At 41.3% G+C, this 18,164-nt stretch overlaps 2 protein-coding genes and 2 pseudogenes across 2 annotated transcripts; 2 read left to right on the forward strand and 2 right to left on the reverse strand.

Moving 5' to 3' along the window:
• Window positions 1–1,298: 1,298 nt before the first annotated feature.
• LOC148727524 (uncharacterized) lies at window positions 1,299–3,888 on the reverse strand (annotated as a pseudogene).
• A 150-nt stretch (window positions 3,889–4,038) lies between these two features.
• Window positions 4,039–17,590, reverse strand: LOC111339371 (uncharacterized). Its single transcript, XM_088726787.1, has 3 exons — window positions 17,424–17,590; window positions 15,076–15,117; window positions 4,039–6,389 (listed from the first exon to the last, which is right to left on the reverse strand). The coding sequence occupies exons 1-3, from the start codon at window positions 17,448–17,450 to the stop codon at window positions 4,671–4,673; spliced, it is 1,788 nt and encodes a 595-aa protein (XP_088582913.1). The 5' UTR covers window positions 17,451–17,590; the 3' UTR covers window positions 4,039–4,670.
• LOC111347395 (retrovirus-related Pol polyprotein from transposon 412) lies at window positions 8,561–11,289 on the forward strand. The gene is given in 3 exon segments (XM_088728660.1): window positions 8,561–8,588; window positions 8,795–10,808; window positions 11,208–11,289. Coding segments are annotated over 3 exon segments (2,124 nt in total).
• On the forward strand, window positions 11,087–12,595 carry LOC148727525 (uncharacterized; annotated as a pseudogene).
• Window positions 17,591–18,164: the final 574 nt, after the last annotated feature.

Consider the following 18,164-nt stretch of genomic DNA (forward strand, 5'->3'; position numbering starts at 1 on the left):
CCACTGGCGGATCCGGACCTTTCTGTTTGTGTGTGTTCACCTGCCGGCCTTTCTTCTCTCTGTGTAGAGTTTTTTATTAAAAGTAAGGAGTGGGGCGCCCCTCCCTAGATCCGTCACTGGTTACAATTGGTAGTCAAAACTTTTAACAATTATTTTTTGCAATCTGGCCAGTTTCTAATTTGAAACTGTCATCGTATTAGCACGCGTAACGACTATGGCCGTGATTTGCTTTGACGGAGAATGAATTAATCCTAATGCTGCGATAAAAAGTAAGATCCGCAATAACAAAAATTATGGAAAATATTAGAGTGAAACATCATGGGTAACCACTTTTGAGGAAGGGTAGTACCCAGTGGTGATGAAGAGACGGGGGGGGGAGGGAGCAAAGAAAGTTTGTTAACCTTTGTTGTTCTCTCTCTGAGGGAATTGACGGTTTATCCATTAGACTTGTTCGTTACAGTACACAGCAGGATTTGGACACGAGACTGTATACTTCGTACTTCAGTGTATTCAGTCACATGACAGTTTTTGGACCAATCGCGTGCCAAAAGTGTAGCAGGTTCTTGAAGGGCAAAAACACAAAGCGCCTACTTTATATTTTATTGCTGAACTTCCATCGGGGTAGGATATTGTCCAAAGTAGAAAACATAGTACACACATTTTAACTCTCAAGTCAATTCAAATTAATTTCTGGTGATAAATCTAGCTTCGAAACACGAAAAGTGAATGAGGAAAAAGAAACATAATAAAAACATACGGGGTGGGGGAGGGGGAATTACAATTTCAGGATACCTCTAAGAAATGAAAATGATCAATCCAAATCAAAATCGACTAATATCATGTTTCGAACATGAAATAATATACAACCAATTCACTTTTTTTTTCGAATAGGGCGCCTTATTTTCTCTTTATAGCAACCTCAGCCATATTCTCTCTACGATACTCAGTAGTCGTTAGTTCCATGATAACATTTGATTCTCTGTTCATCTGTCTCATTTTTTTTAGCTTATTCCTGTCTAATATGCGCGAAATCATGTCGAACTGATTTTGTCCTTCACCTCATTTCGTTTGCTTCTTTACTGGGTTTTTCGTTCCTCCACTGCTGTTCATTTTCCTTTTGTGAGGATAGGTTTTCCGCACGCTAAGTAGGAAACTGAACCTTCGTGGACGGCACAACAATAACTGGGGAATTAACTTGGTCGAGACCACTCGGCAGCGAGAACGGAAACTCGTCACGATTTCCTGGCACACGGAGATCTACTTCGAGCGAGCTTGTACGGACGTCAAGGATGAGACAATTTTTGGTTCCACAGTAAACTTTATTCTATGTCAGGATAACAAGCGACATGACCTCTAGCGTATTGTAATCAAGGATTTAATCATGAAAACTGCACAAGTTAGCCGCATATAAACTAACTGGTGTGAAATACTTTTGTTATCCAAATCGACCATAGTTAAACAGCATTACAAAAGAAGCGGTTAAGATCTCTTTGAAGTTAAACGAAAACTACTTAAATATTCCCAACTTTTTCTACGACAGAAAGAACTTCCAATTAAAAGAACGGATGGAATAAACTTGAGACAATTAAATATAGGAAACTTAGGTGAGAATTTGCAGCTCTGGTATGGAAAATACACCTATCTTAATTGCAGTAACGCAGCTTAGGAAATAAGAGTGGAAATGTAACCAAAAGTTTCCGCTTATCTATGCAAGGTTGGTGCGGAAACTATCGTATGAAAGGGAATTAAAAATTACGAGTTTAAACTAAGCTGTAAACTATCATGAGAACTAATTTCGCCGGAAAGACCATCAACATTTATTTTACCTAAATTTTCACTAGCATTGAAAAAGGAAAGTACCGAGATGTAACTGTACAATTTAACTTGGCTATTCAAAATTTACTTGTGGCTTTTTCTCTTTTTAAAATATCGCAACGAAAGATATTCGTATCAATTGAGACCGTTAAAATTCCGAAAACAACGAATAAATATGCTTAAACATCCACAGGGAAAAATCGCTAAATTTTCCCGTAACATTTCGTATTTCGTTTACTTTCTTTACTGGCTTATTCTTGCCTTCACAGCTGTTCATTTTCCTTTGCACAACCACCTTCGCCTGGTTACTTTTCATCTACCTCTTTGTCAAGCTCAGAAATCTCCTCCTCATCTTTGCCGTTGTCCTCATCTTGATTCTCAGGCTCATTCTCATCTGTCGGATTTTCATCTCCGTCTTCACCAGTGCCCTCTCCTTTCTTTGCCGCTGAGTCCTCTTCACCAGTCAAACCTTCTAGGATGTCGGTTGGAAGGCGCTTCACATACAAGAAGAACTCTTTGACAATCTCCGGAATTTCTTCTGCTTTTTTACGATTTTCGTTAAATTTTTTCAACTTCACTGGAAGAGCGAATACATCAGACTTCTTCTTGAGCAGACCGTATAAGTCACACTGTGGATTGATTTGAGTGACTCTGTCTAGGAACTCTCCTATCCCATTCCGCACTTGCGGCTCAAGTTCCACTGCTTTACTTCCGGCCGCTTAGAAGTTTTTCAAGGCTTGAACTGCGTCACGGTAAGGCATGGGCGGTTTTACACCTTCAATTTATTTCACTTTAATCTCGCCATCGGTTTCATCAACGTTGATGGTTTCCTTCCTTGGCGTCTTTTTTTAAATCTTTGATGTACCCTTTCAGTTCGTTTTTGAAATCAAAGTTATGGATCGTCTCAACAATGTTCTCGAAGGCTTCTTTGGCGGCTTGTAGGCGTTCACGGATTTCCACGAACGGAGGGAGGTGAAGATATTATCAATGTCATCGAGACCCACTGAATCAAACTTCAACTTCTCGTGAAATTCCTATTTTTCCTCTTCCTTGTTAGACTTGTTTTTCTCAGCTTTTCCACCTTCTTTCTTATCATTCCTCTTTTTTCATCTGCTTCCTCCATTTGCTCCTTCCCCCTCTTTGCCTCTGCTTTCACCTCTTTCTTCTGAAGTGTCGTCGCTCTCATATAGCTCCTCTTCAATTTTCTTCTGTTCTTCCTCATCGGCAAAAGCATGATAAATTTCAAGAACGATCTCCTTGGTTTGGCTGTAATTAATCCCGCACCATGTCAGGAGCTCTCTTCACTTGCTGCACGTTGTAACTGAAGGCTTTTTTGAGCTTCGGGATCTTTCTGAGATCCCACACGCTCTTAAACTCTCGTTTCAAGATTCCTTGCACATCCATTCCTTCAGCTCTTTCAACTGCATCGTCACTTCCGCTAGCGATAGTCATCGGCATGGCCTTTAAATCCTTCGACACTTTGAGTATGGCATTTACAGCAGCTACTGCGTCAGAAATTTCTTGTACTGTCTTTTTTCCCTCTGTGTAAATGGCCAAAGCTCCCTCTTTTACCTTGACTGCAATTCCGTCTGACTTGAGCTGCGTCTTCAGGGCGTGCACGTAGTCACTGAACTGCGCATGCGGACTGATTTGTTCCAGCGTCATAACAGCTTTCTTAAAGGACTCCTCCGCTGTGGCCATTTCCTCGCGATTTTGGACGAATGGGTCCAACGTTGTTTTAAAATCAGTGAAGATGCAATCCAACTCAGAGATGTCGAACTTTTTGAAGTCGAGAAGTTTGCTTAGCTGTCCTTAACCTTCTCCTTTTTCTTCTCAGGCTTGGTTCCTTTTTCGCCCTTCTGGCCCGACTCAACTTTTGGGTGTTTCTTCCGACGATCTGGCTTGGTTTTAACATCAGGTACGGCATTCTCATCTTCTGCACGACTACCATTCGTTTCTTCGACGCTTTGGCTATCGGAGTCGGAGTATTCAACAGGGAGCGCTACGGGGGTTGTGCTTCTCACTGGACTATGAATTTTGGGTAACATGACTCTGGTTCAGGGTGACATGTCTTTGGGTGAGATGACTTTCGAGCGACTTGACCGGTTACTGCCAGACGAACTATGACGCCCGTTTCTTGAAACTTTGACTCCCAAATTCACAGAAGAGATAAGTAATTCTCTAATTAATCGAAAACAAGCGGAACAAAATTGCAAAATAGGATTTTGATACGAGCGTATACGCTTTAATATATTCAGTCACGTGACAGTTTTTGGTCTAATCGCGTGCCAAAAGTGTAACAGGTTGTTGACGAGCAAAAACACAACACGCTCATTTTATAATTATTGCTGAAATGTCATCGGGATATAGGATAATGCCCAAAGTAGAAAATCATAGTACACACATTTTAACGCTCAAGTCAACTAAAAATTTCTGGTAATGAATCTAGCTTTGAACCACGAAAAGTAAATGAAGAAAGAAACTTAATAAAAACGGGGTGGAGAGAGGGGGGGAAATTACAATTTCAGGATACATCGAAGAAACAAAAATGAGCAATCCAAATCAAAATCGACTAATGTTATGTTTCCAACATGAAACGATAAACGATCAATTCAAATTTTTTTTTGGAATAGAACACCTTATTTTCTCTTGATAACAACCTATTTCAGCCACATTCTCTCCACGATACTAAGTAGTCGTTACCTTCATGATAACATTTGATTCTCTGTTCATCTGTCTCATATTTTTTTAGCTTATTTCTGTCTTATTTGCGCAAAATCATTGTCTAACTGATTGCGTCTTTCACCTCGTTTCGTATTTCGTTTGCTTTCTTTGCTGGGTTATTCTTGCCTTCACTACTGTTCATTTTCTTTTGCGGATCCACCTTTGCCTGGTTGCTTTTCATCTACCTCTTCACCACTGCCCTCTCCTTTCTTTGCCGCTGAGTCCTCTTCACCAGTCAAAGCTTCTAGGATGTCGCTTAGAAGGCGCTCCACATACAGGCAGAACTCTTTCACAATACCCGGAACTTCTTGTGCCTTTTTACGATTCTCGTTAAATTTTTTTATCTTCCCTGGAAGAGCGAATAGATCAGACTTCTTCTTGAGCAGGCCGTGGAAGTCACGCTGTGGATTGATTTGAGTGACTCTGTCCAGGAACTCTCCTATCCCATTCTGCACTTCCGGCTCAAGTTCCACTGCTTCACTCCCGGCTTCTCTGATGTTCTTCAAGGCTTGAACTGCGTCACGGTAAGGCTTGGGCGGTTTTACACCTTCAATTGATTTTACTTTAATCTCGCCATCGCTTTCATCAATATAGATTGTTATGTTTCCTTCCTTGGCGTCTTTTTTTAACTCTTTGATGTACTCTTTAAGTTCCTTTTTGGCGTTAAAGTTAAGGATTGTCTTAACAATGTTCTCGAAGGATTCTTTGGCGGCTTCTAAGCGTTCACGGGTTTCCACGAACGGATTGATGGCAGTTGCGAGGGAAGTGAAGACAGCATCAATGTCATCAAGACCCACTGAATCAAACTTCAACTTCTTGTGAAATTCCTCTTTTTCCTTTTCCTTGTTGGACTTGTTTTTCTCAGCTTTTCCACCATCTTTCTTATCATTCTTCTTTTTTGATCTGCTTCCTCCATTTGCTCCTTCCGCCTCTTTGCCTCTGCTTTCACCTTTTTCTTTTGAAGTGTCGTCGCTCTCATTCAGCTCCTCTTCAATTTTCTTCTGTTCTTCCTCATCGGCAAAAGCATGATAAATTTCAAGAACGATCCCCTTGGTTTGGCTGTAAAAATCCCGCACCATGTCAGGAGCTCTCTTCACTTGCTGCACGTTGTTACTGAAGGCTTTTTTTAGCTTCGGGATCTTTCCGAGATCCCACACGCTCTTAAACTCTCGCTTCAAGATTCCTTGCACATCCATTCCTTCAGCTCTTTCAACTGCATCTTCACTTCCGCTAGCGATAGTCATCGGCATGGCCTTTAAATCCTTCGATACTTTGAGTATGGCATTTACAGCAGCTACTGCGTCAGAAATTCCTTGTACTGTCTTTTTTCCCTCTGTGTAAATGGCCAAAGCTCCCTCTTTTACCTTGACTGCAATTCCGTCTGATCTGAGTCGCGTCTTCAGGGCGTGCACGTAGTCGCTGAACTGCGCATGCGGACTGATTTGTCCCAGCGTCATAACAGCTTTCTTAAAGGACTCCTCCGCTGTGGCCATTTCCTCGCGATTTTGGACGAATGGGTCCAACGTTGTTTTAAAATCAGTGAAGATGCAATCCAACTCAGAGATCTCGAACTTTTTGAAGTCGAGAAGTTTGCTTAGCTCGTCATTAACCTTCTCCTTTTTCTTCTCAGGCTTGGTTTCTTTTTCGCCCTTCTGGCCTGACTCAGCTTTTGGGTGTTTCTTCCGACGGTCTGGCTTGGTTTCAACATCAGGTATGGCATTCTCATCTCCTGCACGAGTACCATTCCTTTCTTCGCTTTGGCTATCGGAGTCGGAGTATTCATCAGGGAGCGCTACGGGGGTTGTGCTTCTCACTGGACTTTCTAATGGCTTCCGATGTGACTCGTCTTTCTGAGTAAGACAAACGCAAAAAATAACAACAAAAGAAAATATTAACAACAACAAGAAGAAATATTAACAGAAAATTAAAAAAGAGTGGATGCATCTAAAATGGTGGAGAAAAGTTTGCCCAAATGGTGAGAGTCAAGCTTATAAAAACCTCTTGTGGCCAAGCTATGAAGGGGATAGTCGCATGAAGAGTCTGATTACAATATTAATTGCCTCACTGCCTTCGTTGCCTTAACGACACCAACATTGGTGTCGTTTCTAAACTGCTAACTGGGTTGATTAAAGAATCTTGCTCTTTGGATCCTTTGCCTGATTATGTCTTGAAGGAATGCTGCGACACTCTACTGCCCATCTTTACTAGGATGATTAATTGTTCGCTTTTACATGGAGTTATGCCGGAGTCCCTAAAGAGTGCTAGGTTGTTACCTTTACTAAACTGTCGCCTCACAGTTAATTGATTATCTTTCCTTCAACAACCTACATGAGTCTTTCCAGTCCGCTTATAAAAGGTACCATAGTTCTGAGACTGCTCTACTTCGATTGCATAATGACATTCTTCGATCTATCGACAATGGGGAAGGTGTTATAATAGTTTTGCTTGATCTGTCCGCAGCTTTTGACACTGTGAATCATGAATTGCTTTTATCTCGTTTCGTTTGTCTACATGCTATGGACTTTGTGGGTCGGTCCTTAATTGGTTTACCTCTTATTTGAGCAATCGCACTCAGTTCGTTGATATTAATGGAACTTTCTCAACGATACGTCATCTCGGAGTTGGGGTGCCTAAAGGCTCGGTCTTAGGCCCGTTACTTTATCTTTTATATACTTCTCCTGTTGTTAACTTTCTCCTAATCTTAACTTTTACTTTTACAACGATGATTCACAACTATTTTTATCTTTTAAGGGTGCTGATCGATTGTATGATTCTAAGTTGCAGCTTGAGGCTTGTATTAATGACATTTGCCGGTGGATGGTTTTCAATGAATTGGAACTTAATCAAGACAAGACTGAATTATTGGTTATTCATTTCAGTTACCGTTCCTGTACGTCTTTGTCCTGTCTCCGTGTTGGGGATGTTGATGTTGCTCCAGTGAAAGCCGCTTCCAATCTTGGCGTTGTCTTCAATGATACTATGTCTTTTAAATTACATATTTTTGATGTTTGCAAGTCTTCCTTTTATCATCTTAGGAATATTTCGAGAATTAGAAAGTATTTGAGCCGCGAAACCACTGAAATGGTTGTTCATGCTTTTGTCGCCTCTAAACTTGACTATATTAACTCTCCACTTTATGGACTTCCTAAGTTCCTTATTGCTAAATTATAATCTGTTCAGAACTCTGCTGCGCGTCTAGTTTGTATGACTAGGAAGTTCGATCATATTACTCCGACTTTAATTGATCGGCAATGGCTTCCCTTTAGGCATCGTATTGTTTTTAAGATTCTTCTTTTAGTTTATAAATCTCTTAATGGTAAGGCCCCGTCGCGTATTTGCTTGATCTTGTAACTTATCGCAAGAGCTCGTATTCTTTGCGATCTGTTAGTAATGGCCATCTTGTAGAGCCATCTTCAAAAATGCGAACTTATAGATATCAAAATGACGACCGGATACGAATCTTTGAGCTCCATGGAACTAGCAATTTTGCTGCTTATGACTACCTTATTCCTTCATAGAAATGTCAACACTAGTTCTCTTATTCTAGGAAGAGACGTTTTAGCCGGAATGGAACACTAGTCGCTAGTCGTAGCCAACACCAGCTTACTGAATTCTCGCAAGACCACTCCAAGTCGCGGCCATGGAAAACTTTACTTGTCTACGAGATTTTCTCACACTTCGAACGGCACAAGTAGCTTCCAAATCTACCGACTCGTAACTGGAGGAGACATCCACCCAAACCCCGGACCTACAACGAAAACGTCCAAACATCCCTGCAAAGAGTGTGGCGAATGCGTGCATTCCAATCAAGATTCCCTACTGTGTGTTCAGTGTAATTCCTTCTCGCACACTAAATGCCTGAACTAACAAAAGCGATGTTTAAAAGCTACTCAGATAATCAGGTCATGGACTGGAAATGCTCGCTATGCTCCTTACCATTTAGTAATGGGGATTGTTCTTTATATAAAAATCTGCGTTACGAAGTTTAGCAGATATTTGTTTTCTGCACGTTCTGTTTAGAATGTGGTCCTCCCTAAGTACGTATTCCGGTATGTCTCTTGTGTGTAGTTATTTGCATAGTGGTATATAAGTTTGAGGTTAACTGGTATTCATCCTTCGGGTTGTGAACGCCATCGCAAACAGAACTTTAATTTTGCGTTGTTTATCTTATAGTGCGGGGAGTTTGGCCATTTGAGCGCTTTCTGTTCTAAGCCGTCTGTTGCGCCAAAGAGTGACTCGCGCCTTTCTTGACTAGACGTGGATTCAAGCTCAGAGAACGTTCTTCGGCATTCAGTTGAGTTCGATTTTTCTTCCTTTTTTTTGGGTAGTTACGACGATTTTAATGTTAAAAGCACTAGGAGCGGTGTCAAGGGTCGTTTGAGCGCCTCTATTGAATTTTGGAAGAGTACCTTGAATGCTCCTGAATTCGTGCTTGACACCATCAGACGTGGGTACAGGCTTCCTTTCGCGGAATATCCGCCCTCGTGTTTTTTGGCTAATAATAGATCGGCCTTTCAGCATTCTGAATTTGTGACACAAGCCATCTCGGAGCTTTTAGCCAATGGTTGCATTATTGAGCACAGTGTTCCGCAATTTTGCGTTAACCTCTTGTCAGTTGCTAAAGGGAAGAAGCTGCGCTTTGTCATCGATCTCAGACACGTTAACAGCTTCCTTGTGAGGTTTAAATTTAAGTACGAGGATCTTTGCTCCCTATCTGAAGTCCTCGAGGAGGGGCACTGGTTCTTTACATGGGACCTTAAGTCCGGATATCATCATGTTGATATCTGCTTGGAGCATCAGAGGTATCTCGGTTCTTCTTGGCAGTTCAACAGCGTGCCAAGATATTTTACCTTCGTAGTTTTGCCCTTCGGCCTTAGGAGCGCCTGGTTTTGCCTCACCAAATTGTTGCATCCGTTAGTCTGTCACTGGCGCTCTATGAGTCACAATAGCTTTATTTATCTCGACGATGGGCTCGGAAGTCTACCGGATAAGTGTTCCGCCGCAGCAGCTGCCATTATCCAAAAGAAAGAGCTCGACTCCTCAGGTCTCCTTGTGAATGAAGACAAATCTCATTGGCATCCCATGCAAGTAGGCGAATGGTTGGGTTTCGTGATTAACACTATTACTATGTCTTTTCATATTCCTGAAAGGAAGGTGGTAAAGCTCAAGAGTATTTTAGGCTCTGTAATTGGAGATACGTCGTCCTCGTATAGAGAATTGGCCAGAATCGCCGGTTCTGTAATTTCTGTAGCCTTGGTAGTGGGGCCCATCTCACGTCTTCTAACCAGGCAAATGTACCTGGCAATTGAATCACGATCAGCGTGGGACAACACCCTTCGTTTTTCTCCGGCTCTTTTGGAGGAGTTGAGATTTTGGTACAGCAATATCGACTCGTTTAACGGCTATTCCCTTCGTCCACCCCCTGGTTCGTCGACGGTTATTTTCTCTGATGCTAGTGATGTCGCCTTCGGCGGGTTTTCGGCCTCCTTGGACGGCGTAATGGCTAGCGGCATGTTCACGTCTGAAGATCTTGGTCAGAGCTCCACGTAACGCGAGTTGGAAGTTATTTATTATGTTCTATTGTCCTATACGGAGAAGCTGCAGCAGAAGAGAGTAAAGGTTTTCACGGACAATCAAGGCGATGCGAGAATAGTTTCTGTTGGCAGTTCCAAAGCTCACCTCCAGTCTGTTGCTATGAGCATTTTTGATTTTTGTTTTATAAACGGGATCACCCTTGAAGCACAGTGGATTCCCAGGTCGCAGAATGAGAGGGCTGATCTCCTCAGCCGATTCGTTGACAAGGAAGATTGGCGCGTCAATCCTTCAGTTTTCCGCCTCCTTGATGCTAAATGGGGTCCTCATACATTCCACCGCTTCGCGACCTATTACAATGCTCAGCTCCCTCGGTTTAACTCGAAGTTTGCCTCTCCCGGATGCAGTGGGGTCGACGCATTGGCACAAGACTGGAGCGCCGAAAACAACAGGATATGTCCCCCGGTTAGTCTGATCGTCGATTCTGTCCGTCATCTCATGTCTTGCTTTGGCCGCGGGACATTGATCATCCCCGAATGGCCCTCCGCTCATTTTTGGCCTTTCTTGCGTAAAGGGTCTTCTCGGCTTAGCTCGTATGTCGCGGAAGTGTTTGTTCTGCCTGCAGTCGAGGATCTACTATTGGAGAGTCCTGGTCAGAAGCAGATCTATAAGTCTCGACCTTCTATTTTTTGTCGTTGTCCGAAGTTCAGAATGTTGGTTTTGCGTTTAGGTTTTAGGTGAGTCGTCTAGCCTTCGTGGCATACTTTTTGAGCCCGGCGGTGCACTTTTTCCGGTATCTCTTTTGGTTACGCATATTTGGATTTTATGGCGCATTTTACAGCCTGATTTGGCGTATGTTTTTAGCCTTATGTGGCGTGTTTTGAGGCCTAAGTTGGCTATGTTCGGCCCGATGGGGCGTTTTGTTTGGCCTGTAATGGCACCTGGCCTGTAGTGGCACCTGGCCTGTAGTGGTACCTGGATTCACTTTGCAATTTAGTAGGTATGGGTAAGTTTATGCCGCGCAACCGACCATCGCGTTTGGAATATCTTCTTATACCGATATTGCCATTCTGTATGAGCTTGCTTTTTTCAGTTTTCCGTTGTCATTTCGTTCACCTTGTGTTTTTGTTTTTCAGATGTTCTAATTTCCGGGATTTGGAGCGACGCGGCAGCCTTGGAGGACCCATTACTACGCAGCTTGGTTCCAGATCTTCTTGATTTGCAGTTGGGATCCAGGGCCCCGTCTACCTTAACTAAGTACAAGTCAGGCTGGTTGAGATGGCGCGGATGGGCGTCCTCGAAGACTGGTGTCCCTGCCATTCCGGCGAAGCCCTTGCACATTGTACTTTTTATCACAGAACTTACGAACGTTTGCCTTGCGAACAATATGGGTGTCTCCCCCATAGAAGCTGTTGTTTATGGCATTAAGTGGGCCTACTCTATGGCTGGGCTACAAATATGTCCAGCCAACCATCCCCTTGTGAAATCTTCTCTTGAGGGCGCGAAAAGAAAATTGGCGCGTCCTGTTAACCCGAAGGAGCCTTTATCCGTAGACACGCTGCAGGCAATTGCCGAATGTTATGTTGCGAGTAATTCTCTTGCCACTCTTCGTTTTTTGTTCATATTGTTAGTTGGCTTCTATGGGTTTTTTCGTATTGATGAAATTAACAGTTTGTGCTACTTAAGGATGTGACCATTAATGCTGACCATATGTCTATTTATGTCTCCAAGCGAAAAAAATGACTAGTATCGGGAGGGTCACACCTCTTATTTTGTCAGGTCTGGGAAATCTACGTGCCCAGTTTCCATTACTGAACGAATTATTCAGGTTTTGTCGCAGTCTAATTCATCGCTTCCGCTTGTTCGTCGTATTGTGAATTCCAAATCTGGCGAGTATTTCCACGCTAGCAAGGGCGTGTCTAATTCTACTCTTAGAGAGGAATTCAAGAAGTACATCCGGCCCTTTGTTGACGACGTTTCAAAGTACGGCACGCATAGTATGAGGTCTGGTGCAGCGTCGAACGCCGCTTGTAGGCGCATACCGGGCGATTTATTGGATATGCATGCTGGGTGGAGGTGTCCTTCCTCGAAGAACAGATACATTAAACATACAATTAAAGATCGTTTAAGCGTTTCAAAATCGCTTTTGCTCTGAGGGTATACTTTACGCTAGTTTACAGTTTATTCTTGCTTAGCTGAAAGAGCTTTTCTTGTCATTAGTTTGCGATTATTTTGTGCTTTTTTGCTAGTTTATAACTATAGCAGTTCTAGTTTACTATTTACTGCAATCAATTTATTTATCGTATTTATTATGTCCATCTATTTGCTGTCGCCTAGAAGTCCTGGCGGGGGACGTAAGTGGTGCCTGGCCCGTCCCAGATTTCATGTCCTGTGTTTTCCCTACAGGGTTTTTTGAGGCAGGTTTTTTCTGGCCCCCCTGGCTCGCTTACTCGCAGTTGACAGATCCGGTTACGATTATAATCATATATCTCAATTGTAGTTCAATGAACTGATGGATGGCGTTGTTCGCTGCCCACAATCCAATGTTCTCCATGATTTGTTGTGTCTTGTTTTCATTTGGTTTTATTCGCTTAAGTTAGTGCAGAATTAATATGGAGCCAGATTTTGATCGCGAAATTGGGAAGGAATCATCTTTTAATACATCAATGGATGAGAATTACACTAATGGTGGATATGCAAATGACGACGCTACAATCCTGGAACAAAGAAAAGATAATCTCAGCGGTGCATTCATTATGCATTTAAATATAAACAGCACCCAGAATAAATTTGAAGACCTCAAAGAGCTGAATGATGTTTTAAAAGCTCACATCCTGGCAAAATGCGAGACTAAGATCGATAGTTCGTATCCTAATAGCCAATTTACCCTAAACGGATACCACGTGTATCGGAAAGACAGAGTAAAAGGTGGCGGAGGACTCATTGTCTATTTCTCCTCTGTTAGTCCATAAAAGAAATTAACACTACCGAGAGCATAGAAAACGCTTAAAGCTGTCGCTGTCGAATCCAGGAAAGGGAGAACTGATATAGCATTACTTGCTATCTATAGGCCACCTAGACCGTCCAGGAAAGGCAGAAAAATGCCACCCGAGGACAAATACCTTCAAAAAGTAGAGAAAGAAATCAACGACATCTGTCAGTGGCTATGTTTTCAAAAACAAACAATCGTCATTGTTGGTGATTTAAACATGGACAGGTTACGACCTGACAGTGCTGAGGGAAAGATTCTAACTGATCTTCAAGAAGTTAACAACTTGAGTGCTTGATAACAAAACCAACAAGAATATCAATTCACTCACAAACGCTTCTCGATGTTCTGCTCACAAATACCCCAGAGCGTTTTGTAAAAAGTGGAACGTACGATCCAGGACTAAGTGATCACTGTATGGTATACGGAGAAATGAAAGAGAAAGTTCATAAGCACAGAACGAAGGTAAGTACCTACAAGCAGATGAGAAACACTGATTTTGAACAGCTCAACCACGAACTTCTTGAAGCACCGTGGCATGTGGGTGAAATATTTACTGATGTAGATGATAAGTACGAGTATTGGACCGCCCTCTTTGAGTTCATAGTGAACGCACACGCCCCTATCAAAAGAAAACGTGTGCGTAAAAAGGACGTACCCTACATGACCCCAACTTGGAAAAAGGCGATAAGGAATAAGAGGTAACACGCCATACTGTTTGCGAAGAACCGAACGCCAGAGAACATGGAACTTAAAAGAAAGTACAGGAATATTGCCACACCTGAACGGAGGAAGGCTATCATGGAATACTGGTTCGCCAAATCAGAGGAGCTGAAATCCAAGCCAAGGGAGTTTTACAACGCCTTTAGGCCATTTATTAATAGCAAAACTAAGAAGTCCACTTTAATCAGTTTAAAAACAGAAGAGGGCATCATTGTAAAAGATCAATGTGAGGTAGCTGAGCAACTAGTGAACTATTTCACCACAGCTGCTGTTAGCATTGTAGGAGACAGTGCTATTTGCATCACAGAAGAGAACCATGACAACCATGGCAGCGTTAAAGCTCTAAGAGAAGCATACCTAAGAACGCACTTCGAGTTCAGTCGTGTCAGCAAGGATCAAGTGCAAAAGGCGCTTGAAAATATCAACCCCAATAAGTCCTGTGGGTGGGACCCCGGAGCACGGCCTAAACTCCTTAAGAACGTGGCCTGTGGAATTGCCCCATCGCTAATGACTCTCTACAACAGCTGTATCGAGCTGGAGCGATGGCCTTGTGCGTGGAAAATGGGAGAGTGGACGCCAGTGTTTAAAAAGGGGACAGACAGCTGGCGCGGAAGAACTATCGTCCCATCATGATCACGTCCCTTGTTACCGTAAATAAGACATTTGAGCATATGCTCAGTAAGCAAATCACCGGGCACTATGATCCAACTCTCTATCAGAGATTGACAGCGTATAGAAGACATCATAGCTGTCAGACCACTCTACTTAGACTCGTGGAAGACTGGAAATAAGCTGTTGACAGAAAGGAACTGGTGTACATACTAATGAAAAAAGGCTGATAGTTTCTAAAGACACTGTTTGGGGCTGCGTCGGTGGGGGTAACGAAATAATTTGAGTATATCAACAAAGTTGAAATGGTAAATTTGCCACCGTTATGATTATAAAAGCTAACGTTTCGAGCGTTAGCCCTTCGTCGGAGTCGATTGTGAAACTCTTTGCCTCTTTCAATACGTAGGAGTTCTTCTGTTGACATTTTTAAAAGCGTTTAGAAAACTTATCTTTTTCATATGTTTGTTAGTAAATGTCAGTAAATGTAGTTTGTTTATAATTTATTTTTATTTGTTGTAAAGCGCCACGGACAATTTATTGGAGTTGTGCGCTATAGGAATACTCTTTATAATTATTATTATTGTTATTGTTGTTATTGTTATTATTATTTATAAAGAAACTTGTACTATCTACGCTCCTCACCTAGCGTTTAAAGCGTTAAAATCCTCAGCATGTAAATTTACCTTTTTTTTTCCTGGAAGAAGAGGCTTTTCCTCATCGCTTTTCTGAGAATGAAAACAAAACCGTTCAATTAGCAGCTAGAAACATAAACAAACATTTGGTTTGCCATTTTGTAAATGATCAGTAGTTTTCCGTGACGCTTACACGGCACATTTAGCCGTTCCCACCAATAACGTAGCTCCTTTTTCTGCTTTTAAAAGCACACACAACCCACAATTCCTCTCTTCGCTTGGACGAAGGGCTAACGCTCAAAACGTCAGCTTTTGTAATCGTTACGGTGTCCATTTTACCATTTCAACTTTGTTGATATATCCAAATTATTTCGTTACTCCCACCGACGCAGCCCCAAACAGTTTATTTCGAACTATCAGCCTTTATACATTTAGCCGTAGATGCGTGTCCGCTGAATACCCCCATACCTTCCGCCCCACCCCGGCCGCGCTACAGGCATTAATTTTTTTCCCGTGACATAGGTAGTCTGGCGTTACTCAGCCTTTGCCGAGCTAGTTATCCGACTTGTAGTGCATATAACATGATATAGCAAAGTTCAAAGATATTTGGAAAATATCGGATAACGCGGCGCAACATTCAACAAAATTTCTCAACTCTAGCTCTGTGACGACAAAACAATTTAATATTCAGGATTTTAAATAGAAACACATAGACAGGTAAAAACGAACGATATAAAATCCCGAAGTTTCGGTGACTTCATGACGCCATTATCAAGGGTACAAATGAAAATAAAATGAACAAATGCGAGTTCAAGAGTTACAACTAATTTGCATAGGGGAGGTAGCTACAGAAAGATTTAGAAATCAAACGTAGATTCACCGTCATGGTTGATAGAACTCTTTCAGATTCTAACAATTTTTCCAACTTAAACGAGCAGAGTTTCCTCCTCAAGATGAACAGGGAATATATATAATGACATAATATGTTACTATCACGGTCTGTTTATTGTGAGATTTTAAGCCACTATCCCGGTCGGTATGATAATTTCGTCAATTAAATAATAAATAATATTTTTTTTAATATATATAATAAAAAAAAATTAAATAACTATATTCTTATTGTACGATTTTAAGCCGTTAGTTAACGGCTTAGAATCTACCATTATATAAACTACTTGTTGAACGAAATTAAGCCGTTACTTAACGGCCTAAAATCGTACAATAAACATAACAGACAGAACGGAATTAAGCCGTTAATTAACGGCCTAAAATCGTACAATAAACATAACAGACTGAACGAAATTAAGCCGTTAGTTACCGGCCTAAAATCGTACAATAAACATAACAGACTGAACGAAATTAAGCCGTTAGTTAACGGCCTAAAATCGTACAATAAAGATAACAGACTGAACGAAATTAAGCCGTTAGTTAACGGCCTAAAATCGTACAATAAACATAACAGACTGAACGAAATTAAGCCGTTAGTTAACGGCCTAAAATCGTACAATAAAGATAACAGACTGAACGAAATTAAGCCGTTAGTTAACGGCCTAAAATCGTACAATTAATTTCGTTCACTCTTTTATGTTTATTGTACGATTTTAGGCCGTTAACTAACGGCTTAATTTCATTCAGTCTGTTATGTTTATTGTACGATTTTAGGCCGTTAACTAACGGCTTAATTTCCTACAGTCTGTTATGTTTATTGTACGATTTTAGGCCGTTAACTAACGGCTTAATTTCGTTCAGTCTGTTTTGTTTATTGTACGATTTTAGGCCGTTAACTAACGGCTTAATTTCGTTCAGTCTGTTATGTTTATTGTACGATTTTAGGCCGTTAACTAACGACTTAAATAATTTCGTTCAGTCTGTAATGTTTATTGTACGATTTTAGGCCGTTAACTAACGGCTTAATTTCCTACAGTCTGTTTTGTTTATTGTACGATTTTAGGCCGTTAACTAACGGCTTAATTTCCTTCAGTCTGTTATATTTATTGTACGATTTTAGGCCGTTAACTAACGGCTTAATTTCCTTCAGTCTGTTTATTGGGAGATTTTAAGCCGTTAGTTAACGGCTTAAAATCGTACAATATACAGACTGAGTTAGTGGCCTAAAATCTCTCAATAAACAGACCGAGATAGTCGCTTAATAAGCCGTTATCTGATCGCCCAGATGAACAATACCAACAACAGCACATAAACTTTGAGGAGAGCGGAAACCAAAAATAAACGTATCACATCATATGAGGAAAACAAATTTCACCGAAGAAAGACTTATCAAAACATTTTGCGTCGATATGAAGTAACTTTCTTCTTCCGCTTTCAAGATTGAGCCAAAGCGTGTTTCGAAACTTCCTACCAGATTATGATAAGTGATTATTCCAAGATTGCCTACATACCGGGCAACAACAGCAGAGAAATTTCATGATTGAAATTTCGTTTCGATAAGCAGTAAAGGGGTCGTGCAAAGAGGCTCACTCGAGTTTCGTCTGGAAAATACAGCAAATACAACGCGATACGTGATACGCGCTTGTTGCACTTTGATTCTTAGAATCGGGCGAACACACGTGGCCCTGAGGATGAACGCAGTGTCATACCCCTCCCATAGGATATTTGGAAAAGACAGGAAGTACATTCGAAGCGGGCATGGGTTTCGCAAATTTGAATCCCTAGACAGGGTAAACAGTTTTTACTATTATTCTTATTAGGAAAATTTCGGATAACGGGGCCCAACATTCAACAAAATTTCTCAACTCTAGCTTTGTGACGGCAAAAAATTTAATATTCAGGATTTTAAACAGAAAGATTTAGAAATCAAACGTAGATTCACCGTCATGGTTGATAGAACTCTTTCAGATTCTAACAATTTTCCAACTTAAACGAGCAGTGTATCCTTCTCAAAATGAACAATACCAACAACAGCACATAAACTTTGAGGAGAGCGGAAACCAAAAATAAACGTATCACATCATATGAGGAAAACAAATTTCACCGAAGAAAGACTTATCAAAACATTTTGAGTAGATATGAAGTAACTTTCTTCTTCCGCTTTCAAGATTGAGCCAAAGCATGTTTCGAAACTTCCTACCAGATTATGATAAGTGATTATTCCAAGATTGCCTACATACCGGGCAACAACA

Source organism: Stylophora pistillata, chromosome 7 (assembly GCF_964205215.1).
Source record: "Stylophora pistillata chromosome 7, jaStyPist1.2, whole genome shotgun sequence".
Taxonomy (NCBI): domain Eukaryota; kingdom Metazoa; phylum Cnidaria; class Anthozoa; order Scleractinia; family Pocilloporidae; genus Stylophora; species Stylophora pistillata.

Excerpts from the sequence above, each read along its gene's own strand:
- LOC111339371 (XM_088726787.1), bottom strand. The coding sequence starts at position 17,450 with ATGAAATTTCTCTGCTGTTGTTGCCCG. Across the intron at positions 15,118-17,423 it reads TTCTCTGCTGTTGTTGCCCG|AAAAGCGATGAGGAAAAGCC; the intron begins GTATGTAGGCAA and ends TTTCATTCTCAG. Across the intron at positions 6,390-15,075 it reads TTCTTCCAGGAAAAAAAAAG|AAAGACGAGTCACATCGGAA; the intron begins GTAAATTTACAT and ends TGTCTTACTCAG.